The following is a 21544-nucleotide window of genomic DNA, read 5'->3' as shown; positions in this document are numbered from 1 at the left end:
AGGTGGGGGGCAAGTAGGTCACTCGAAATCCGACGTGGAGGGTGTGACTCTGGTTAACGTCTGCAGAATTAGAACAAATGTCAAGATAAGTCCAGCGGTCGGTCAAAATTGCGTTGGACGTCCGTGATAAACGCCTGTAGGTCCCGGCGGCCGGCGTGGGGTCCTCAAATGGAATAATAGCCACCAATGTGTGGGGGCCAGGCTACTTAGTATGTCATATGTGTGTATACACTTATATAGGTTGTGATTCCCATACAATAATTTCTTTGGTGGTGGGATCCACGTACGTACGGAGTTCACATAAAGTCCATGATTTTGACACGTGGCCACGTACCGAGCCCAATTATACTCGCAAGAGAAAGGCTATCATGAGGGCTTGCTCCCTCCAGTAGTACACATCTAACGCAATACACACTCTTGATCTTCAAGTTCTTTACAAATTCCCTCTTAAACAGTATATGATCTGTTGCTTTTGTGCCCTTGTTTGTTGGCAAAAATTGCATGTAAAATTACTATTAAATTCACCAGAATGATTAATTCCTACAACTAAACTGCATGCATCAGACAGAGAGTAATGGAAGAATAAATAATAGCTTAGATCCTCTCTTATCTATTTTCTAAGGAATTTCAACTCTTTTTCAAACATTAATAATCTAGCTACTTCTTTAAAAAATAGAGAGTCCAAATTTTTCCGATCCTCTCCTCTATCTCCACTGAACATAATAGGAATATTCAAAATTGGAGATGGGTGGTGAGAAAAGAAAATGATGTAGACATGAGACTGCATAGATCATCATCATCAGTACTACTGGACTATATGAAGATATAATTAATTGGATAAATGATGCCAATATTGCCTCAGCTGATCTCTCTCTTTACATGCATATATATATATATATATATATATATATACATTAGCTAGCTAGTGTCTCTTTTGAATGGGGTCCACAGACAGAATTTAAGTAATGACACAAATAAGGACATTTAAACAAAACCAAGTTGGAGGGGGAGGGCGGGTTGGTGAAAAATACATAAAGAGATACGACTTTTTTGGCACCAATATTTCCAAGAATAATGTGCCAGTTTACTCGAAGGACTTGGCAGAAATTAGTGTACCATGTGAAATAACAGTGAAAGCAACGTAGACCATATCATTCTTTCCAAAAGGAAATTATTTTAATTCCTCATGTGCCTGATCGATCTATTTCTTTAATTGTGATTTGTCAATGAAAAAGCCACACGGCCCCAAAAAACTTGTGGTCCAAATGCTGCATGGCTACAAATTAAAGAATAATGTTCAACCGTATCTATTTTTAGTCTAATTATTTTGAATTAACGTATGCTCAGTACTCATTTCTTTTCTTTTTTCTGGAATCCTGCCTGCAGAATTTCTATGTTCTCTTATTTCATGTGAAACCTCCTTGTCAGTCACGAACGACGTGTTAGCTAGAAAATGTCACATTATTAAAGTTTGACTGAATATCGTTATGTTTTTGTTTTTCATCAGAATGCAGAATCTATAAGAAGCTTTAATGGCAAATCCTGCTGCTGCTGCTGTCGCTTGCATGCATGGATGTAGTGATGATATGTGGATAAAAACTTCGTAATTTCGAGACAATTTCGGATTTGACTTTCCCATGGCTGCCTCGTATTAATTATTATCTTATATACGTTTTTTTTTTTTTTAATTTGATAATATCATTTCAATTGCTTTAGATCATTCCCACGATAGTCAACTCAGTGGTGATTACTAGCTAGCTAGACCATCAACTTAAGATTTAAATCACCTGAAACATTGACAAAGTGCAAGCTGCAGTAATCTTTTTCTGTATCTGCAGTAGTACTCTTCATGAGTGTTGAAAGAAATCTGAATTATATAATAATATGAACAGAATGGAGGGAAAAGAAAAAGAAAAAAGAAAAGTTGTATGATGAGGAGCATTGGAATGGAGAAGATTCTTGTATAAAGAGAGAGGTCGTCCTATACTAATCATGATATTTCCTTTCCCTTTAACACAAAAAAAAAAAAAGAATGGAGTAGTGAAGCATACCATACTGATGAAAAGATCAACCTCTAGAGAGAGAGACAGAGAGAGAGAGAGAGTACACGGCCTTAGTTGGTGAGCAGTCAGCAATAGCATTAGTAAGTCTTGCCGACAAGAATTTGTCTTTCCACTAAATGAGTAATTAGACCGAGGTGCATGGTGAAATAATACCATACTCAATTCATTCCCTACAAAAAGGGGATAGACCCACTTGATATTTTAACCTTTTTTTAACTGTTTGTGCAGGTGTGTGGTTGATTTCTGAAATCAATCAAGAGGGAGATCAGATCGAGGGTGTGCATATTTCAAACTGCTTTGGGGACTTTGTATGATGTGATCTGCAAATAAATGATCTATATATATATATATATGGATAATGGATGCCGGTATCTTTGGGAAATCTTTTCTCTCTTTTACTACGTAAGAAAAGATGCAAAGTAAACAGTGATCATGGCCTTCTGGATCGATAGGGCAACCCCTTTACCTGCAGTGAAAAATGCACGGTTGATGCCAAGCTATTGTACGTTGAATGATCAGTACCGGCCAATCCACAATTCAAGATCTATTTTTGCCCGTCTGCCTTTATTCCATTCAAAACAGGTTGCACACGTAGAATAAAGAACTTATAGAGAGCATTCACATTGGTCTATGCATATGCATATGCAAAGTTATATTTACATAATATGAACCTAAATTCATCTACATTGGATTATGCATCTTCAAATATTTACATAACTATGAACAGTACCTTTACATGTTTAAAGATCTACTATTCACTTTCCAAAACATATTTTATTCATTCTTTTTCTCTCCTCCCACTCTCTTTCTACATATTTTACCTTTAAATATTTTACTACATATTTTACTCATTCACTCCTCAAAAAATATTTTACTTAAATATTTTACATATTTGAATATCAAATCCTATTAAAAAAAAAGTAAAAAAAAAAAAAAAATGATAATATTTTATTATTATTTTGTCTCAAATTTGCATAAGCCAATGTGGAAATTTTGCTTATATGACAAATTAAATCTTTAAAAGATGTGATTTTACATATGCATATGCTTAAACCAATATGAATGCTCTAAGGATATTACAGAAGAATATGTAGATGATGATCAATCATATCTATATAGGGTTCAGACCTCAGAGTAGCTAGGGGGCATTTAAAGATCGAAAACTGAATGAATACGTGAATTCACTTTTCTTTTTGATAAGATAATATAAGATTTATAGAAATCCGAGAAATTGGAAATAAGCAACTTTGAAATTTTGCTGTCTTGAGAAAAGATTCACCAACAGATCATCGAACCGCTTTATTTCACTTCCCGTTTGGTGTCAAGTCACCTGCATAATTATTATGCTCCTCTGGCATAAAGAAAGTTGTATCTAGTAGCCATAGCGTGTGATGCCATGCAAAAACATTAGGGTACAACATGGTAGCCAATAATGTTGCAGTACTTCCAATTAGCATAGCACGTACATCTTTTCTCTGGCCTGCAAATTAACATGATCGTAAATACGCGTTCCATTCTTCAGTACATAAACATCTCATTTAATGCCATTCAATGGACACTCGTTGGAAATAATGGCGCTATAATAGCTTTAGAGAATTGATTATTTTTTGAGACGACATGCATATCCCGACAACATATTCTTGGATAATCAATGAACCTACCAACATGTAACTGCATGCGATTGCTTGCAAACATATCCTAAAAAATAATGATAAACCAGTACTGCATGCACTACCAGTTTCTGTTGAATATGGTTTTCAACGATCCCAAGGTTGTTTGAAACCAGAAAAATCGATTCAAAGTTTGTTGTAGAATCAGTCTCAAGCATCTATCTCCTGTGTTGCTTCGAGCCGACAAGTCTTCTTTGCTCTGGGACCTCTCGAGACCTTTCTCGTAATCACGGGGGGCATCACCCAATTTAAGTCTGCATGAACTTCATGAGCTTTAGAATGTTTAAGAGAGAAGTAACCCTGATTTGATTGGGTTAAAAATAATATTAAAATCCCTGATTGCTCTCTGATAAACAAATCTTGGACAAAGACGTCCACTTGTTGCAATTGTGGGGCTTCACTCTCTCAAAGACACAAAAACCAGGATATATGTTTGAAGATGGAAACAGTAACAAAGTGCTCTTCCAGCTAGAAAGGTGTACTCTTAGGTCCTTACGAGGTAGTTGACCCACATAACTATACCCGGCTGGAAGCAAACTCTCTCTGCAGGCCTTTAGAAGATGCCGCCTCATCACTGCCGAAATTTCTAGTCAAATACTTCTCGGATCCTTTTGGCAAACTGTTCCTCTTTCTAAAAATCATGGTCCAACCTATTCTACTAACAACCAACCATTTATGGTGGCCTCTCCAGGCCATTAACTATATCTTTGTCGAATGCTTCTGCCACCAAAAAGATAAACTCAGTATCATCATATGCACAGCTTCAGTTCGACTGGCAATAATTTATTATTATTATTATTATTTTTTGGCAACAGAAAAAGTTAAAATTCTCTAAAAGAGAGGAACTTATTCTCCTTTAATAGATATTGAAAGGAAAATAACAAATGTGTGCATGGATTTTTTTTTTGGAGAAGTGGATTGTCAACGGGCAGACATTTTCGACAAGATAATGAGCTAAAACCTACTTTAAAGTAGAGGTGAAATAAATAAGTAAAGGTTCAAGCAAAAAAGTACCTAAGCTTCTTGAGGGAGTTCATGGATTAGCTAAGAGACCGACCACAAGAGGCTTGCAAAAAGAACAATTGGATCTTCCAAGCAAAAACCCTCTCGATCATTCTCCTATATTAACAAAAGAGCACTAATGAACAGTGTTGTTATACAGAGGATTGATCGTGCCATTCCAACAAAGGAACTACCAGGAATCCACACAGCTGTGGAATCTGAAAACATGGGGCCAATAGTTCGGCTACATCGGTTTCAAAAGTTCAATTGAACTTTGGTAAAAAAATGTGCACATTCGCACAAGCTTTCTCCAACTAATCTTATTGCCTCTTAAGATAAATTATTTTATTGATCAAGAAAAAGAGAAGATTAGTAATATAAGAAGTGAATGCAGAATAAAGCAGCACCTTCTTAGGCTCTGAGAAGGAAATGACCGGGGTTAGTTTGGAGTAACCAATGTCCTCTTGATATAACCAACTAGAGCCTGTAAATGTATCTGTTGAAGTCCTAAAGTTCAAATGTTACAAAGGAATCAACTCTGATATACAAGCTGAAAAAGAAGAAATTTATCACATCATCTCTAATATATAATTGCTGAAAATAAAAGTCATCACCTCTCTATTGTTCACAAATATTTCCATCCATTATTTAGTCCACTAAATTCTCACAGCAAAGGTTAGGACGGAAATTCAATCGTAATAGTTAAGGAGAAATATAAAATACTTTCCCCTTCATATATATTATTTATTTTGTATTACTTGAGGAACAAAAATTTTACAACATTCTTACTGTTGGGTAACTTTGTTCGTGCAGCATTTTCTATCTTTACAAACAAGAAGATTTTTTTTTTCTGCAAACCCGAAAACTCCAATATTTAGGGTGAAGGTGGACAGTTGCTCGATTCATGAGGCCGAGCAGGAGTACAAAATTCAATCCCCCATCATGACCTCTCTTTCCCACCCGACTCCCCCAAAATCTCGTAAAGTAAAGAAATAACAAAATGGAAACGAAGAAAAACAAGAAGTTGTGGAAAGAATTCAATAAATCCTACAAATTTAATTTCTAAGCAAGTGAAAAGAAAATTGTTACACTGAGGAGGTATCGACAAGAACATCATTAAGCACATCATCCTCACCGTTGGCCAAGGTGAACAGCTCTGCATCCTTATCTTCATCACTTGAAAAATCCCGTCTCTCAAGTTTCGAATGAGCTGCAATGAATATCAACTTCTGAGCCCTGTCCATACCCGCCCTTGATTGCCCATGGGCACACACCCATCTCAAGAAAGACCAATTGCATTTGAATCCACAAGAAGTTGCATGAAGAAAGATTAACCTAACTGCAACTTTCCCTAGCGACTTAAACTCAGTAAGATACGTTTCCCACACAAGCCTACTGCTCTGCGGGTTGGCAATTCTCATCTTTCCAGTAACGGGGTCCCTCTCCGTCATCTGTACAGCTCGTGCATAGACTGGATCGAGCCCTTCTGTTCTCCATTTCATAAGTTCCATTAGCACAATATGAGCTTCTTCCCTGGAAACAAGCCGGGTTATGAGCTTGTCCACGTCCTTTTCCTGCTCAGAATTCAAGCGTTTGAAAGGTGGAAGGTACTTTCCACTAGTGTCCCTAATCAAATAAAGAGGGTCGAGTATATAAGCAGCAGCCCAAGCTGGGTGATAATTCTTCTTGAAACGCCTTTCAATCACCTTCTCTACCGGTCCCTCTGCGATGTGGAACTTGGAACACCAATCCCTCACTTTTTCTCTAAGCTTATCCCAAAGTGGGAGGCATTGCCCAACTAATGGCCTTTCCGTCTCAATATCTTGAGCCATGTCCTTGATCAATTTAATCAACGAGTGCACTGCCTCCAAATCATTCCAAAACCCCACATCCTGAATCATCTCTGCAACTTCTCTCGCAACTGGGTCCTCCATTGCTAGCATCTTGTACGATTCATCCAGTAAAACCAACCGTAGTGCTCGAGCTGAATTCAGTATATCCTCCACCAATGTATATACAGGCCCAAAGTTTACACTCTCACACTCGCGCAACGGTAGTCTTAGCAACCCTGAGTGTCCATACTCCTGCAACTGATATTTATGAAAGCTATTCCGAATGTGAGACCTGTAATTGACAAAATTAGCGAGCTTGAAACAACTCTCAGCGACCGTCTTGAACAACGGAAGCTCCCTGCTGAAGTCCTTAATCAAACTATTGAACCCCTGAAACTGACAAGAAAGATTAACCATCCAGTGATTCTGAGTCTCCAAATTCCTCAGTGCCTTGGCCTTAAACTTGTCTGCAACTATTCCTACACACTGCTGCACAGCATTCCCACAAATGCCCTTGATTGTCTCCCACAAAACCTCCTCTGCGTACTTGGAAGGCACAGAGCCACTGACAAACACTGCTTTACGATACAAACTAGTCCCATTTGGGAGATTCACGGTTAAGTTCACCAAACTTTCTTCCCCCGAAACGCCATAATTCTTAAATTTCCACCCATCAGAGGCAATCTGAAAGAACATAGCGTCTCTAATCCTTGCTTCAGACTCAGCCTTGGCTTCTTCATACTTAGCGTCCAATCTAGCGCCGGTGAAATCTCTACGGGAGACCGCCGGCAACCCAACTTGATTAAGGAAAGCTCGGAACTTGGGATGCTCCAAGGTCGAAAAAGAGACCGACCCACAAGACTCAAAGACCCAATCAGCGAGAAAATCAAGCGCGCAATCAATCTGGCTCTTACTGAGTGTCGGCCCAGGTGATGTTTTCGGACTCTTGAGCTTCTTCACACTGTCCTCCAACATAGCAAGGGCTCCCCAATCTTCTTTCCCACCAGAGAGCATCAAATGCGGCTGCTGTGGCAGCAAAGACCCCGCCGTCGCCGACACCGCCTGCGTGTACGCCAGCTCGAACCTCGACGGATCCACTATCGCCAGCGGTGGTACCTGGTACGAAGAACCCGAGCCGCCCCCACCACCACCAGCTGAAGCAGAAGACGAGCTACGCTTACGATTGTTGGGTTGCAGAGAAGGAGCCGGGGAAGCAAGGGAAGCAGAAGAAGGTGAGATAGAGGAAATGGGTTTGGCCACGGAGTTGAAATTGGGGCAGGTCCCGCGCTTGAGGTGCTCTGAGGCGGTGCGGGACGGGTTAGAGGCCGAGAAAACAGCGTCACAGAGGGAGCACCTGAGCTTGACCGCTTTGGGAAGGCCCGTGTCACTGTTATGAACCAGCATGGGCTCCAGGTGCGCCCAGTACCACGCTCCTTTCCCCTTTATGGCCTTGGTACGAACCATCACTAACCCTTCGTACCTCTTGTGTACGGCCTTCGCCGTCAGCTCGTCTGTTGAGACTGAGGAGGGGGCGGCCGCGGTTGAGTCCACTGGCTGTGATGCCGAAGTGTTCGTAGCCGCCATTGCGAGGACCCAAATGAAAAGGAAGGCAAAAGCTGTGGTCTTGTTTGGGGATTCCGAACTTTCAAAGGTTCTTTTTTTAATCCAGTAGTAGAGTCGTCGTTGTCGTCATTCTTGCGGAGTCGGATAGAGATGCTGAAGTTGAAGCTTTTTGGTAGCATTTAACCAGGGAAAGGAGTCTGGAGTGGCCGGAGTTTGAGTTTCCGGCGAAGTGCCATGCCGGAGCCCAGCGATCTATGGGGATTTTTCGAGAGAAAAGGTAATGGTTTTTGTTTCACTGATGGGGTCACTTCAGCTATGTTAGAGAGAGAGAGAGAGAGAGAGAGAGGATGCAATGAGGAAAGGAAAAGGAAAGAGGAAGAGAAGGCGACGCGCATACACGCTTCGCTTATATGCGCGTGGAAGTTAGGATGGAACCAAGTTGATGGGAGCCGGTACCAAGGGAAGGTAAAAACCACAGTCCCAAGTATGCGAACACAACCTGAAGACTGAGGATTGGTCGTTACTTCCAACTGCCAAGTGATTGGGGAGTGAATACCACGCGCACTTGAGAAGGTACGAGTTTTGGCAATTCTCCGCTGCCCTTTTGATGTTTTTCTGTTTTATTTAATTTTTTTCAATTTTGTTTTTCGTTAGGGTCTTCAGTCTCGTTGTGGGTCTTTGTAGGGAAGACTCTTTTTCGTCCGTTTCTTTCCCTTTTTCGTCGTTTTTCTTTTTTCTTTTTGTCCAAATCACTCTAGTTAATTTTGGGGTTCTTCTTGTTCTTCACATATTTCCCCTTTGGCAAGTGTTAGGGCGTAATCTAGTCGAGTTAGAGTTCAAACTCGGGTCATAGAACTTATCAAATCGAGTTTGAATGAATCAAACACAAGTTTGAGTCTAGTCAAATTATTTATCGATATTTTTTCTACTCTTTAACGAATTGAATCGAGTCAAATTATTCTTCAAATTTTGTTTCTACTCTTACATACATATACATATATATTGAATAATTAAATATACTAAATTACAAAAATAAAATATTAAATTTAATGAAATTTTTACGATTAATATATAAACCTTATATTGAACTATAAAATTATAACATGTTTATGAATATATTTCTTCTATTGTTATACATTGTAGTATATAATGAAACTACTAAGTCCTATATAAGAATACATCCTATAATTAATCACTTAAGTACTTAATTAACTAACATATAATTATGAATAATATTCAATATATAAATATAAATGACTAGGCATAAATAACTAGGTTACATATTACATATTTAATTATAAAGGTAACTATGCTTGTGTTATTAAATTTAATATGTATAGAAGCATATATATATATATATATTTGGTCACTATTATTCACAAATGATTTTATTATTATTTACATATTATCTATGATATTACTTAAATATATATATTTTTTATCAAGATATTTGGTCACTGTTTTTTATTTAATATTATATAGTTCTATTTCCTGTTCTATGTTACGACAATCAAGTCTTGTCCCTAAACATTGACAAATTACAATATCAATGAATTGGCAAACATGTTAATCTTTAGCCAAGTTACCTAACCCGTATTTTTCCAGTTTCTAAAATAGCTGTGCCACTAAGATTTTTGTCTTTTTTTTTACCCTATACTTTTAGCTTAATTACTTAAGATCATTACCTTTTATAAGTTATAAAAATGGTTTATTAATAGTCAATGCTGAATACAATAAACCCCAACTGTCATCCACCACCCCCGTTTTACCACAAGAATTTAGAATTTTGAAAACAGATTTGACATCTTTGGCCCTAATGGGGTTATCGACAAACATTAATAAACATAATAAAAAGAAATGAGAGTGACACTAAGTTCGAATTAGGACGTTGTTGTTGTGTCATGTGTGACCTGGTGCCTATAAAAGTTATATAAGTGTCTCATCACCCAAAAAAGGATCATTATAAATTAGAAACGTAGCAATTTCATGATCAATTAGCTTCTTTTATTTATATAGGAATAAACAACAACAACAACAACAATAATAATAATAATTAGCACCCAATGCTTAGGTTGTCCCCCTTTTTTCTCTCTAATTACCTAATCGGATTAGGCTAATATATCATTGCCTTGTTTTTCTCTCTTAAGAAGTGGTTTTATTTTTAAGTAGTGCTACGTATACTTACAATTTTAGTTACACTTTTATTTATAAAATTAATTTAATTAGTTTTATTTTATGATTTTCAGCTTATCAATAACTGACATGTAGAAAAGTAAGTTTTTTGTTATAAGTTTTCCTTGAGTACATTTAGCATTCTCTTTGAAAACAAAGACAATCCGTGAGACTGTATATATGTAATATTCTTTCTCACATATATTGGTTAGTTTTGGATCTCCATATATATGAGTATACCGTAAGATTAATATATATTACTTTGATCATAATTTTGAGTTATGTCCAACAAATTGACTTATTGAATCAGTTAATATGGATGACCCAAATTAATCAACCCGTAAATTAGTTGAAACTTGAAAGATTTCATGGAATTGGTCAAATTATGATTGAGTAATCTAACCGCAAACCCATGAGTACTTGTTTCAACTTGTTTTGATGATCTATTTATTAATATAATTAATGGTATGTTAAATGATTGAATTAATATAATGATCCAAATGACAAATTCGATTAGTTTAATAATTATGTATAATTAATACATTTGATCCGAATTCGACAATATATATCATATCTTAATTATCCTATAATTTTGTTTTGAGCGCATATTATAAGATTGCGAATCGAACCAAACATTACCAGCGCTCAATACAGCAATCAACTCATGAAGAAGAGCATGCATCTTGTTGCAATTGGGGCTTTGATCTTCTTCAGTTTTTCAACCCAAGAAAAATAGGAAGGTCATCTTAGGCACAATTAAAATTACTAACTCACAATGTTGCCATGACCTATCTAATTTTTATCAAGATTTTATTTATATGAGCAATGAGTATACAAACCCAACGCAATATTTTTTAAAATTAATGATGCTTCAGCGGTTTGGCCATGGTGCTGAAACTTGACATTGGATAACAAAAGATATATATATATATATAGTTCAATCTGCATGTGAATTTCAAAATGACAATTAAAAATTGCCAACAAATTTCAGATCGAGAACGTCATGAAAGAGTCCGGCCATCTTAATTGCATCCTATCCGCCGCGCTGGTTAGTGTTAATGCAGAAGATAACTGCATGCATGATCATTACTTGATCGATGCTTAAATAATATTAATAGTGCTCTAACCATGCATCACAATCAAAACTTATTCCTTTAGGGATCGGATCGGTTAATTGATGCAGTAGTACTTTTCTGTATCATGATGTGGTAATTAATTTGTGGGTAAAAATTAAAAAAACATATATAGATAGTAATTAATAATTTAATAGTTAAAATATGATCATTTGGTAATTTGTGGGTAAAAATAGGTTAGTGTTGTCTACATATAAAAAGAACACCTAACACCATTTAATATATAAAAGCCACATTATAAAGCCCACAAGAAATGTCTGATTTCTACTCAATTTGAGAAACGCCGTACTAATATTGTAAAACTAAAATATATGCTATAAAGTCAAAAAAAATCATGATCATGATCATCTCCGTTGCTCGATCAAGAGGGTTATTGAGAGATCGATCGAGACAGGGTGTTTGAATTGATCTCCTTAATTTTAATTAATATATATATAAGAGTAGTACCCCTTTTTTCAAACAAAATACTCATAAATCTAATTAATAAATAAATAAAAATATAGCTAGTACTTTTACCTTGCATGTCACCAAATCTTATTACTTGATCTATTGAGTATTGCACATATATCGTGACCAAAATTAAATAATAATAACATGATCACAACTCACAACCGCGTCTAGAATATTGACCTAGAATAACGTCTATATACGTACGTACCAAAGTAATTAAAATTATTTAATTATCTATGTCTTAATTTTCCACCTTTGAGCCAATTGTTTTAAAGTTTAGTAGGATTAATGTGTCCATTTAGTCAGCACCTGGCCTGCCGATCCATTTTTCAAAATAATAAAAATAAAATAAAATTGGGATCACCTAATTATATCACCTATATATCCCAAACTTGATCGATGCATGCAATTAATCCATTATTACTCATGATTCTAATTTCCATTCAATTAAAACTAATTAACGAATTAATAGGGTTATTCTGATCGATCACCTTTCATTCTTCCGGTACACATCCATATTAACATTAAGCGATGCAAGAAAGTGGTCTTATAGATTGGGATGCATCATGCATGCGTGGAGACAAGAGTACTCCAAAGGAACGACAAACAGACGTACGTACGTAGTTGTATTTATGAAAGTTTGAATTATAAAACACAACATGAATGAATGTAGCATCCAAGAATTAGTATATTGACATCTTTGTTTTAAGCTTTGATTTGGTTTTGGAATTGACTAGGTTTTAAAAGAATATATATGAAAAAAAAAAATCATCGGCCATGACACAGCTAGTTGCGCAACATATATATATATATATATATACCAGCATACTGTACCATATTACTGAATAACGTTTATGGCTAAGCTACCTGGGTCAGGCTGTTTTCTTTTTAAAGTCTAACCAGCTGATTGCAGAATCCGTAATGGCAATAACATAGTTGTCTACAAAGTCAGCTCTTTATCCCTCCAATTTCTCTCTGTTAACTGGGGCAGACTGTCCTTCGCAAGGACATGCATGAACAGATGATCGTCGTCTCCTTTCACCTCTGTGGGCCTCAGGTAATATAATGCTTTTGATCTTTCAATCCCGAAGATAAAGGAATATGTCCGAGATACTTTACTCTATCTGGTAGGCCTTGAATATATTTAGCTTGATCCATATATTTTTCCTTTTTCCTGTTTAAAGTCGTACTAAATTCGTTTTCTCATACCAGACAAGTGCACTGATGCCCTACCAAATTCTCTTTTCTTATTCAAAGCAACGTCAAAAATTAACTTGTTATTTTGTACGAACCAACCCAAATGAAGAACACTATACGAGATCAAACTGATCTCGTTCGTTTGCTTGGCTATGGTATGTACTCGATCGTACGTACTCCATCTCAGCAAACCCTAATTATCATCTCGAGTAGTACTGCTAGCCGTATAATTGCAGCTTGAATTTAATGGTGTTGGATTTCACATTGTGTTTCAAACCTTGTAGGATCCAACCCATGTTAAAACTAATTAAAATATTTCTAGATTATTCTAATTTTAATTAACTGCATCGATCATTTATCCGTTGCCTGATCTCTGCGTGCGTGGGTGCTGGGAATTAAGTACTACGCACTGATCTTCCATTCATTTTGTTCATGAGAGCTTTTAGAGTGCCATTAATCATTTTGAAATATTACAAGAAGTTCTTCCACGTTAGACATTACAAAAAAACTCATTTGGCCTGGTAATTAAATAAAAATTTCTAAATAAAATTAGGTTAGAAGACATGCAGTACTACAAAAACTCGCAAATTCGCATGATTTCGATGCATTATGCATGATCATGAGTACTACTTCGCATGAGCTTTGGCGCAAGATATATATCGATGCTGGCACAACTCGATCTCACGCGATGGCTCTGCAAGGTGAATCGAAGCTCACACCAGTCATGTGTGGGACATATATATGCGCTCAACCAAATGTGCAATAATTGGTTTTTTAATTGCATTAGACCTCCGTTTTGCCTAGACAATTGTACGTATACCCTACCTATACAAACATATATCATTACCTACTGTTTCCAATCTTATGAGCATTATTTTTAAAATTATTATAATTTGCTTAGAGAAAAAGAAAACCTTTGTGATGTTTAATTTGCCCTTCCAATCCTAAACTATTTTTGTCTATCTAGCATGTTGGCCTGAGTTCCAATTTGGCAAACAAGAGATCATCACGGAATTCTAAATTAAGCTACGTACTCATTTAATGTTAGAGTACTAGTAGTGAGCTCAACAAAATTAAAATTTAGCCAACATTTGATTAGGAAGCATAAAAATTGGTTGAAGTAGACTCAATAAAACTATAGTAATTTTAGCTTTCATTAATTCCACTGGCCAAGTTTGTTGAGCCCCAACTGCTGGCCAGATATTATTTTGGCATAAAAAATTTCCTCTCCCTCTTGCTTTTCGATTCTTACTTGTTGCACTTCATAGTTTTTGTTTCTTAAATATATTTAATCCTTTGCATTGCTTTTTACTTTAATTTGCATATATATTATGCTTGAAAAATATGACTGTTGAAAAAATATGACCATTGAAAGAATATATCAATTGAAAAAATATGACCGTTATAGAAAATGGACCGTTAGAAAGTTTTATCCGTTGGAATAATATAAAAGTTAAAAAGTTAATGTGTAATTTTTTAATAACGAATAAATATTTAAATTACAATTATAACTAAAATAAATGAAAATGTCAAAATTAATATTGTAATAGAATAGTGATAGATTTATTGAGTAAGTTATTTAATGATGTTGAAAAGTGACTAGCAAAATTTGTGAAAGTGAAATTCCTAGTCAAATTTTGACCAAATTTGTTGATCCCACTACTAGTATTCTTATAACCTAGTTGGTTTAAATTCAATAAAGCTTTTAACTTACAATCTCTAGATCATTGAGTGAACATTCAAACTGTTTTTCTCTCTTGAAAAATTCTTTAAACAAAATATCCTCATATCATGATTTATTTATTACGTCATGTTTTTTATTTTATTGATTGTGGCTAGTACATGAATTGGTGAAATTCGCCTCTTAAGTCTTTGAACAATTGGTATAATAAAAACACTTATTCACTTTCTCTCTCTGTCATTATATGTGGGTCAAATTTGGAATTTTGAGAAAATAGAACCAATGATGCCACAAAAGAAATTAGGGCATAAAGTCTATGACATAATGAGAGAATGCTAATTTGCAAATTTCCCAACTTTATAAAAGTGTAGAAAAGAGAAATGGGCCAAGGAGCTTCGACTGGAGGCCTACAAAGAGGCTGCTTGATGGATCAAGCACATGAGTGACGCGCCCCCCCGGGGGGGTTGCTAATTGAAATTATGATAATGTCTGTGTTGTTCCACTTTAGAGATCGCTTCGCTTAGATTAGATCGAACCCAGAAATAAATAAATAAAATATCCCTTAGATTGCATGATCATCATCACCTTAGACCATATTTATATGATAGATCATACAGTTAGTGCTCTTATGGGATAATTGTTTGATGGGCCTCTTTGGAGTTAATTGAGGCTATGATGGGAATGCAGCCATGCAGCATGATTTTCCAAATGGAGAGCCATCAATCAATATTAATGGTTTCCAATATTCATGATGATCTCTAGGTTGTGTTCATAGTTTTTTGCATTATCAACAAAGTGCTTGCCAAAAAAGAGAGGAGTTGAAAACTCTTCCTAAAGTTGATGGGCCGGCCAATGGGGGGAACTCAGGAGCTAGCCTGTTCTAATTTAAGGGTGCCTTAAAAGACCCAAAAAGGATTTATGATATTGACAACAACCAGCATTGACGGGCCTGGTTATAAATTTAGCAGGAGGACCGAGGGCCTCACTATTAAAAGGAATCGGTGTTATTCATGACATTGGATCTAGCCGAAACTCTTCTTCTATTTCAGATACAAGTTTTTTTTTGGGTAAGTAAATGTAAAGCCTCTTGCTTCGCTTTGCTAATTGTTTTTGTTAATATATAATATAAATAATTACATCTCGACTTAAACTTTTAAGATAAATAATAATTATACATGATGATATATTAATATGAGAGTAAAAATCCTAAGTTTGAATCTTACTTTCACTTACTCTATTTAATTAAATATTTAATTTGTTGAACCCACTCATGATTGATGAAGAGTTTAGCCCGAGAAAGTGTCAAGATGTAATATAAATAATTAAATTTACCTATTTCCTTTAAGGTTTTGAAATAAATAGTAATTTCACAGTTTTTCTAGTTTATCTATCTAATTTTTTTTAGTTTGGATTCAGAGATGAAATGAGATAATTTTATATGAAAGATAAAAATTAAATAAAATATTATTATTATTATTATTTTAAAATTTAAAAAAGTTGAATTGTTTATTATATTTTATTTAAAAATTTAAAAAAATTATAATGATAAGATGAGATAAGATGAGATCACCCCACAATTTAAACGAAGCCATGAAACCATATATAGCAACTTACGTATTAATACAATCCTCTTTATTTGTATTTACCATTCACGAAAACATATCGTCCTTTGATGTTTTTGTTATCATCTTCTGAATTCATTTTTACAATCCAACACGAGCATTACTTCCAAGAATATATTGTAATTTGGAACTCTACATTAATTTAAAAGCATGCAACACAAGACTTCACGCAGGCAGCAAAATATTTGTGGCCAGTCGAGAGAGAGAGAGAGAGAGATAAGCAAAGTAGATCCAATATGTAAGCCCCAAAAGAATACACCAGAAACTGGCAAAAAGGAAGGAATAACGCCCACCGTGGGGCTCGAACCCACGACCACAAGGTTAAGAGCCTTGCGCTCTACCGACTGAGCTAGACGGGCTCTTTGTTGTTTGATTTATAATAAAATAAAAGTAGTCGTAATGGTTTTGTGCATAGGCTGAAGAACGTTTCGCTGATGGTAAAGCCCAAAAGAGCCCATATTGATATGGAGCTATCAAATAATTGCAAACCGAAGAGCACTTGGGCTGACACCCACCACTCAAGTAGTCAAAAAGTATCACAATGGAAGAATCTCTGTAGTAGAATATGACTCATCATTGTCCATGACACCACTTCAGATGATGTGAATCATTACAAAATTGCAAGCATTTTATTTTCTTTAGCCATTGAAACATGGTACTAGACGCTTTTTTTTCTTTCTTTCTTTTTTCTTTTTTCTTTTTCTTTTTATTTTATAAATGCGGGGCAACGCTTTACTAGACTTGAAGAAACTGACGTTTGTCTTTCTCCAACTATAGTCGATTTGAAAGATACACCTTGAACATGCACTTCTGGGAATCAACCAAGCAATACTAAACAGGGCTCTAATTGTTCATTATACATTGTCAAAAAGAAAAATTTATCTCTCAAATGGCAGGAGCTGCATATACGTACTTCATTCATACTTAGCTGTTGAAACCTGAAACAGAGATTGAAGAACAACATTTATCTGACATTGCAAAAATCACCATCCATAATCCTATCTCACGAAAATCCGTTATAAGCACAACATCAAAGAAAAAAGGTTCACCCCCCCCCTTCTCTGGCGGGCTGCGAACAAAGAAGCAGAAGAAGCTACACGCACAGAATTTTGAAGAGCCCCAAGTCAATTTCCTCCTTGGCCACTAAAGATTTCTACTTTGACTAGCATGGACTAAATTCTAATCACATATTTCAGAAAATTGTCATGGGTGAGAAGCATAACAAAGGGCATTGTTCCAGATGGGTTCTGCAGTACCATAGCTAGTCAGATTTAAGATCTTGGGTAGAAATATGGTATGAGCCTCCATTTTGTTCACCACCGGTTTTCAATTCCCCTTTCAACTGGATTACATAAAAAGCAAAGAAAATACAACATTAGAAGGAACAAGAAAATAAATAAAAAAATCCAATTTACAACCACTTTAAAATAATTATTATTATAAAGTAAGGTGATTCAACCTAAGGTACATCCAATTAATCTGCATACTAGATATATCAGTATACTAAATCAATGAGAATAAAATGAAGGGGATACAAGTGTCAAGAAAATTACTCAGTTACTCAATATTGTTCTTATGCTCCAGATAATGAAATTAATTAAATAGTCAGAATAATTCAAGCAGCATTGACCTAGTACTACTGGTTTACCTTCTCAAAGAGCTTCTTCTGATACCGATAGCCCTGATGCAAATAATCAAAAGAAGTCATTTCAGAAACATTTTTAACTTGCATTCACTGTGAAAACTACACATTAAAAACACAATAAAGAAATTGTAAATTACCTTGTCAGTTCCATAAATGTAATCACAGTAGGTGAACACTGAAGCAAAGTTGCTCTGGCTTTGCCCTCCAACATAATGATGGTAATCATGATACTCAGCACCACCGTAAAATGGGATGTATTTTGTGGGGCTCCAAGGAAAGTCATACCTGTATCGCAACACATAAATAACATCATCTGCTTTTTACAAGAATGGTAAAAGTTCAGTGAAGACAACAAGGATACACACTAGCTTGTTAAAATGAAACAATACAGCTTTACTGAAACTGATTATTAAAAAATCTAAATAATGTAAGAAGCCATTAGCTCAAAACATATAAATATTAGGCATGCCGGCCAAGCAACTACCTGAAATAACTTGCTAGTGTCACTAGGATATTTCTTCTCAGTCAAACCCACCTAGGACCTGCTGTAATACTCACAAGACCAAAAGTGGTCATCTGTTAATACCCCACCTAGAAAGCAGGGATCATCATAATCATTATATAGCCAGATCTGCCTTCCATGTGTCGGGGAGGCACAAGTGCCTTCTTAGGAATTAAACTTCCAAGCAATTAGAAAAAGGCCCTAATTTCTATTTTACCTCTCAGCTCCAGAGGCATGTCCAAAGACCTAGATTCAAGGACAAGGAAAATGAGTTCTCGGTTATTTCCAGCAATTAGACCTTCATTTTTAACATTGCCTCTTGTTCTACTTGTCTCCCCATCCTCTTACTGAATTCTAGTACGCTGCTATGTACAATCGTGCATATCTAAATTACTAAGTTGCTTTTCATAATCATGACCAAAATTGTGGTGTGCAAAAACAAGACATAACATCCAAAGAGAATTATAAAATATTGGATTAAACAGGCAGTCAAACTTCAAGTTAATTAATGAGCAAAGAAAGTTTTATAGTGTCACCTATAACCAAAAATGATTTTGAGAAAGTCCAACCAGCAATCAGTTAAAGTCTACATGGCCAGAAGCTTTTATAATAAAGTTCAAAAAGGAAATGATAATCATCAATGATGCAGACCTCACATGTAACGCAGGAGACACGATTTTTTAATAAACTGATGCAGAAGTTTTAGGTTGCCTTTTAGCCATTGTAACTAAGCCCTTCATGCAACCACATTCACATTTCACACCCATCATCCTACAACTTTGCATCAACAAAAGGATATATATAAACAATCCAAAAGAAAAACAGAGTATGGACTATGGAGTTTCACTGATGTGGAAAGACATCATGTTCCCTGACTTTGCAACATATTCCTTGACTGAAATTCGCATAGATTCAACATATTTTCCTCACATTATAGTCTTTAAATAAATAAATCATCATTTTTGCAAATTTTTTGTATAGAAATTAACAGTACCTCACAAATGAAAAACAGAACAACAACACAGCAAAGAAGAAAACAAAAGAAAAGACGAGTAGAAGGCATCTCGCTGATCCTAGTACCCACCACCAAAAAGGTAAAGGCACTATTGCAGATCATTGAAATCCATCGTACTTTTACATGGAAATTATATTAGTAAAGAGGAGAAAAAAATTCTAAAGCCGGCATCATTTTGTCGCAGTCCAATAAAGCAATAAAGAGGGCAGTAAAAGAAGCATGTGCAGCATGCGTACCCGCTATGCGTTTCTATCGCCTCAATCTGCCGTAAAGCAATCCACAGCCAGAATGTAACCAGGTGACCAGGAACCATGGCCGGCCCGAGGAAAGATGGGATCCCGAGGATCAAAATCTCGGCCCAATGCGCATAAGGCGCCGCAAATCCATTTGGAGCTGTGTATTCATGATGAACTCTATGAATCTTCTCGTAACCCCATTTGTTATGCAGAAATCTGTGGATCCAGTAATTCGAGTAATCCTCCACCATGAAATACACTAATAACTGCGCAAAAATTTCCAATCCCGAAGGTAATGGCAACCCCGATCGAATCCCAATCATCTGTGAATGAACAGGAAATTGCTTAAAATTCAATATTGCAAAAAGATATTCCAGGAAGAAAAGAAAAATCCCATAAGCAATGGAAAAGAGAATTTCCCCAAAATACAAAACCCCATTACTTAATTAAAAAACAGGACTAAAAACTAAACATGGAACAGAAAACTAAACAAAATTTCTTACTAACTCAAAAGCTTGAAAATCTCATTACACAGAATACAGATATGTCAAAACTCGCAATGAGTACTTCCACAAGTGCCAAAAGCTCGAATCAGAGAAATCACATAACAATAATCACAGAAACTGTATTGCATTGAAAACCCAGTAAATAATCATAAAGTTTAAAAATTAAGAAATGGAAGAAATTCAAAAGCCCATGATTCTCACCCTAAAATCAAATTCGAACATTAAAAGAATTCTTTAAACCCACGAAAGAAAGCATTGAGTAACAAAAACAACACGAGCCCAAGTTTCCTATAACCTTTAGAAAATAAAATTCAACCCAAATCTCATTACAAAAATTCTCCACAGGAAGAAAGTACACACACAAACATAATACCCGTATAGAAGGGTAGGAAACGAGCTGCAGAGGACCGACAACGAGAAAGAACATGCGCATGACGTCCTTGTAGCAGCGAAACACTTCGGCGGAAGACAACCTGGCCTTGGGCTGAATCTTGTAGCGGTCGAAGCCAGCCAAGCGCGCGAGCTCGATGAAGACCAGAGGGAGAGGGACGGCGGAGAATACGAAAAAGAGGAAGAGAATGGTATGGCAGTAGAGAAAATAATCGGACTTGCGGGCGGAGTAGTGAAACCAGAGGGTCTCAGCATAGGTTAGGTTTCGGCCGAGAGCGACCGAGGCCTCGTCGAGAGTCTGGTACGGCAGCATTGGAGTTCGGAGATCGGACGGCGGGGATTCTGAATGAGGCAGAGAATGTTCGGTGGGGGGGGTTTTAACGAGCGGCGGATACACAGAGAGAGAGAGAGAGAGAGAGAGTAGAAATATGACTATGACAGGTTGGATCGTATATATTCAAGGGACTAGTGTTTGTCTTTGGGTATAGCGATGAGCTGGAATCTGGATTGTCTGTTATATTATGCGGGAATTTCAAACGGCTCGGGTCACTGCCTAGTGCCTGCCTGCCTGCTTACCTCCCTTCCTAGTACGCATTCAAAGATTCTATTTAGTCTCTTCTAACATATATCACTATTTTTATTATTTTTTAAACTTTTTTTTTCTTTTATTAAATATGTGATATATAAATAATCAATAGAAGAATTTAAATATCTAAAAATAAATAAAATTTTAAAAAATATGTAATATATAATGCATGAGAATTATCAATAGCATAACTCATATGCATTTCCCCCCACTGTTTTATGCACCCTTTGTTACCATATTTTTTCTCTCGCTTTAAATTTTTATTTCTGTTGTTCCGTT

The 21544-nt window shown here is 36.1% G+C and overlaps 2 protein-coding genes and 1 non-coding gene across 14 annotated transcripts; all 3 read right to left on the bottom strand.

Annotated features, from left to right (window-relative positions):
- Positions 1–3227: 3227 nt before the first annotated feature.
- On the bottom strand, positions 3228–8563 carry LOC122281780. 11 transcript variants are annotated; one of them, XR_006230314.1, is made up of 5 exons: positions 5871–8562; positions 5143–5231; positions 4748–4852; positions 3799–4453; positions 3228–3543 (listed from the first exon to the last, which is right to left on the bottom strand). XR_006230314.1 is itself a non-coding variant. In XM_043093550.1 (4 exons), the coding sequence occupies exons 1-3, from the start codon at positions 8149–8151 to the stop codon at positions 4778–4780; spliced, it is 2445 nt and encodes an 814-aa protein (XP_042949484.1). In that variant the 5' UTR covers positions 8152–8562; the 3' UTR covers positions 3228–4453; positions 4748–4777. The 11 variants fall into 11 exon arrangements, 10 of the variants coding, with proteins under 10 accessions (XP_042949484.1, XP_042949485.1, XP_042949486.1 ...); XM_043093550.1 differs by having other exon boundaries at positions 3228–4453; XM_043093551.1 differs by having other exon boundaries at positions 3228–4450.
- An 8108-nt stretch (positions 8564–16671) lies between these two features.
- On the bottom strand, positions 16672–16744 carry TRNAK-CUU. The gene has a single exon. It is a non-coding gene; the product is annotated as a tRNA-Lys (tRNA).
- A 377-nt stretch (positions 16745–17121) lies between these two features.
- On the bottom strand, positions 17122–21158 carry LOC122282858 (methylsterol monooxygenase 1-1). 2 transcript variants are annotated; one of them, XM_043094914.1, is made up of 6 exons: positions 20663–21158; positions 19784–20106; positions 18168–18315; positions 18034–18066; positions 17642–17727; positions 17122–17323 (listed from the first exon to the last, which is right to left on the bottom strand). In XM_043094914.1, the coding sequence occupies exons 1-5, from the start codon at positions 20990–20992 to the stop codon at positions 17647–17649; spliced, it is 915 nt and encodes a 304-aa protein (XP_042950848.1). In that variant the 5' UTR covers positions 20993–21158; the 3' UTR covers positions 17122–17323; positions 17642–17646. The 2 variants fall into 2 exon arrangements, with proteins under 2 accessions (XP_042950848.1, XP_042950847.1); XM_043094913.1 differs by lacking the exon at positions 17122–17323 and having other exon boundaries at positions 17336–17727; positions 20663–21156.
- Positions 21159–21544: the final 386 nt, after the last annotated feature.

Source organism: Carya illinoinensis, chromosome 11, assembly GCF_018687715.1.
Source record: "Carya illinoinensis cultivar Pawnee chromosome 11, C.illinoinensisPawnee_v1, whole genome shotgun sequence".
Classification (NCBI taxonomy): domain Eukaryota; kingdom Viridiplantae; phylum Streptophyta; class Magnoliopsida; order Fagales; family Juglandaceae; genus Carya; species Carya illinoinensis.
The sequence above is the reverse complement of the archived record's forward strand: the minus strand, read 5'-3'. Positions and strand labels throughout refer to the sequence as shown.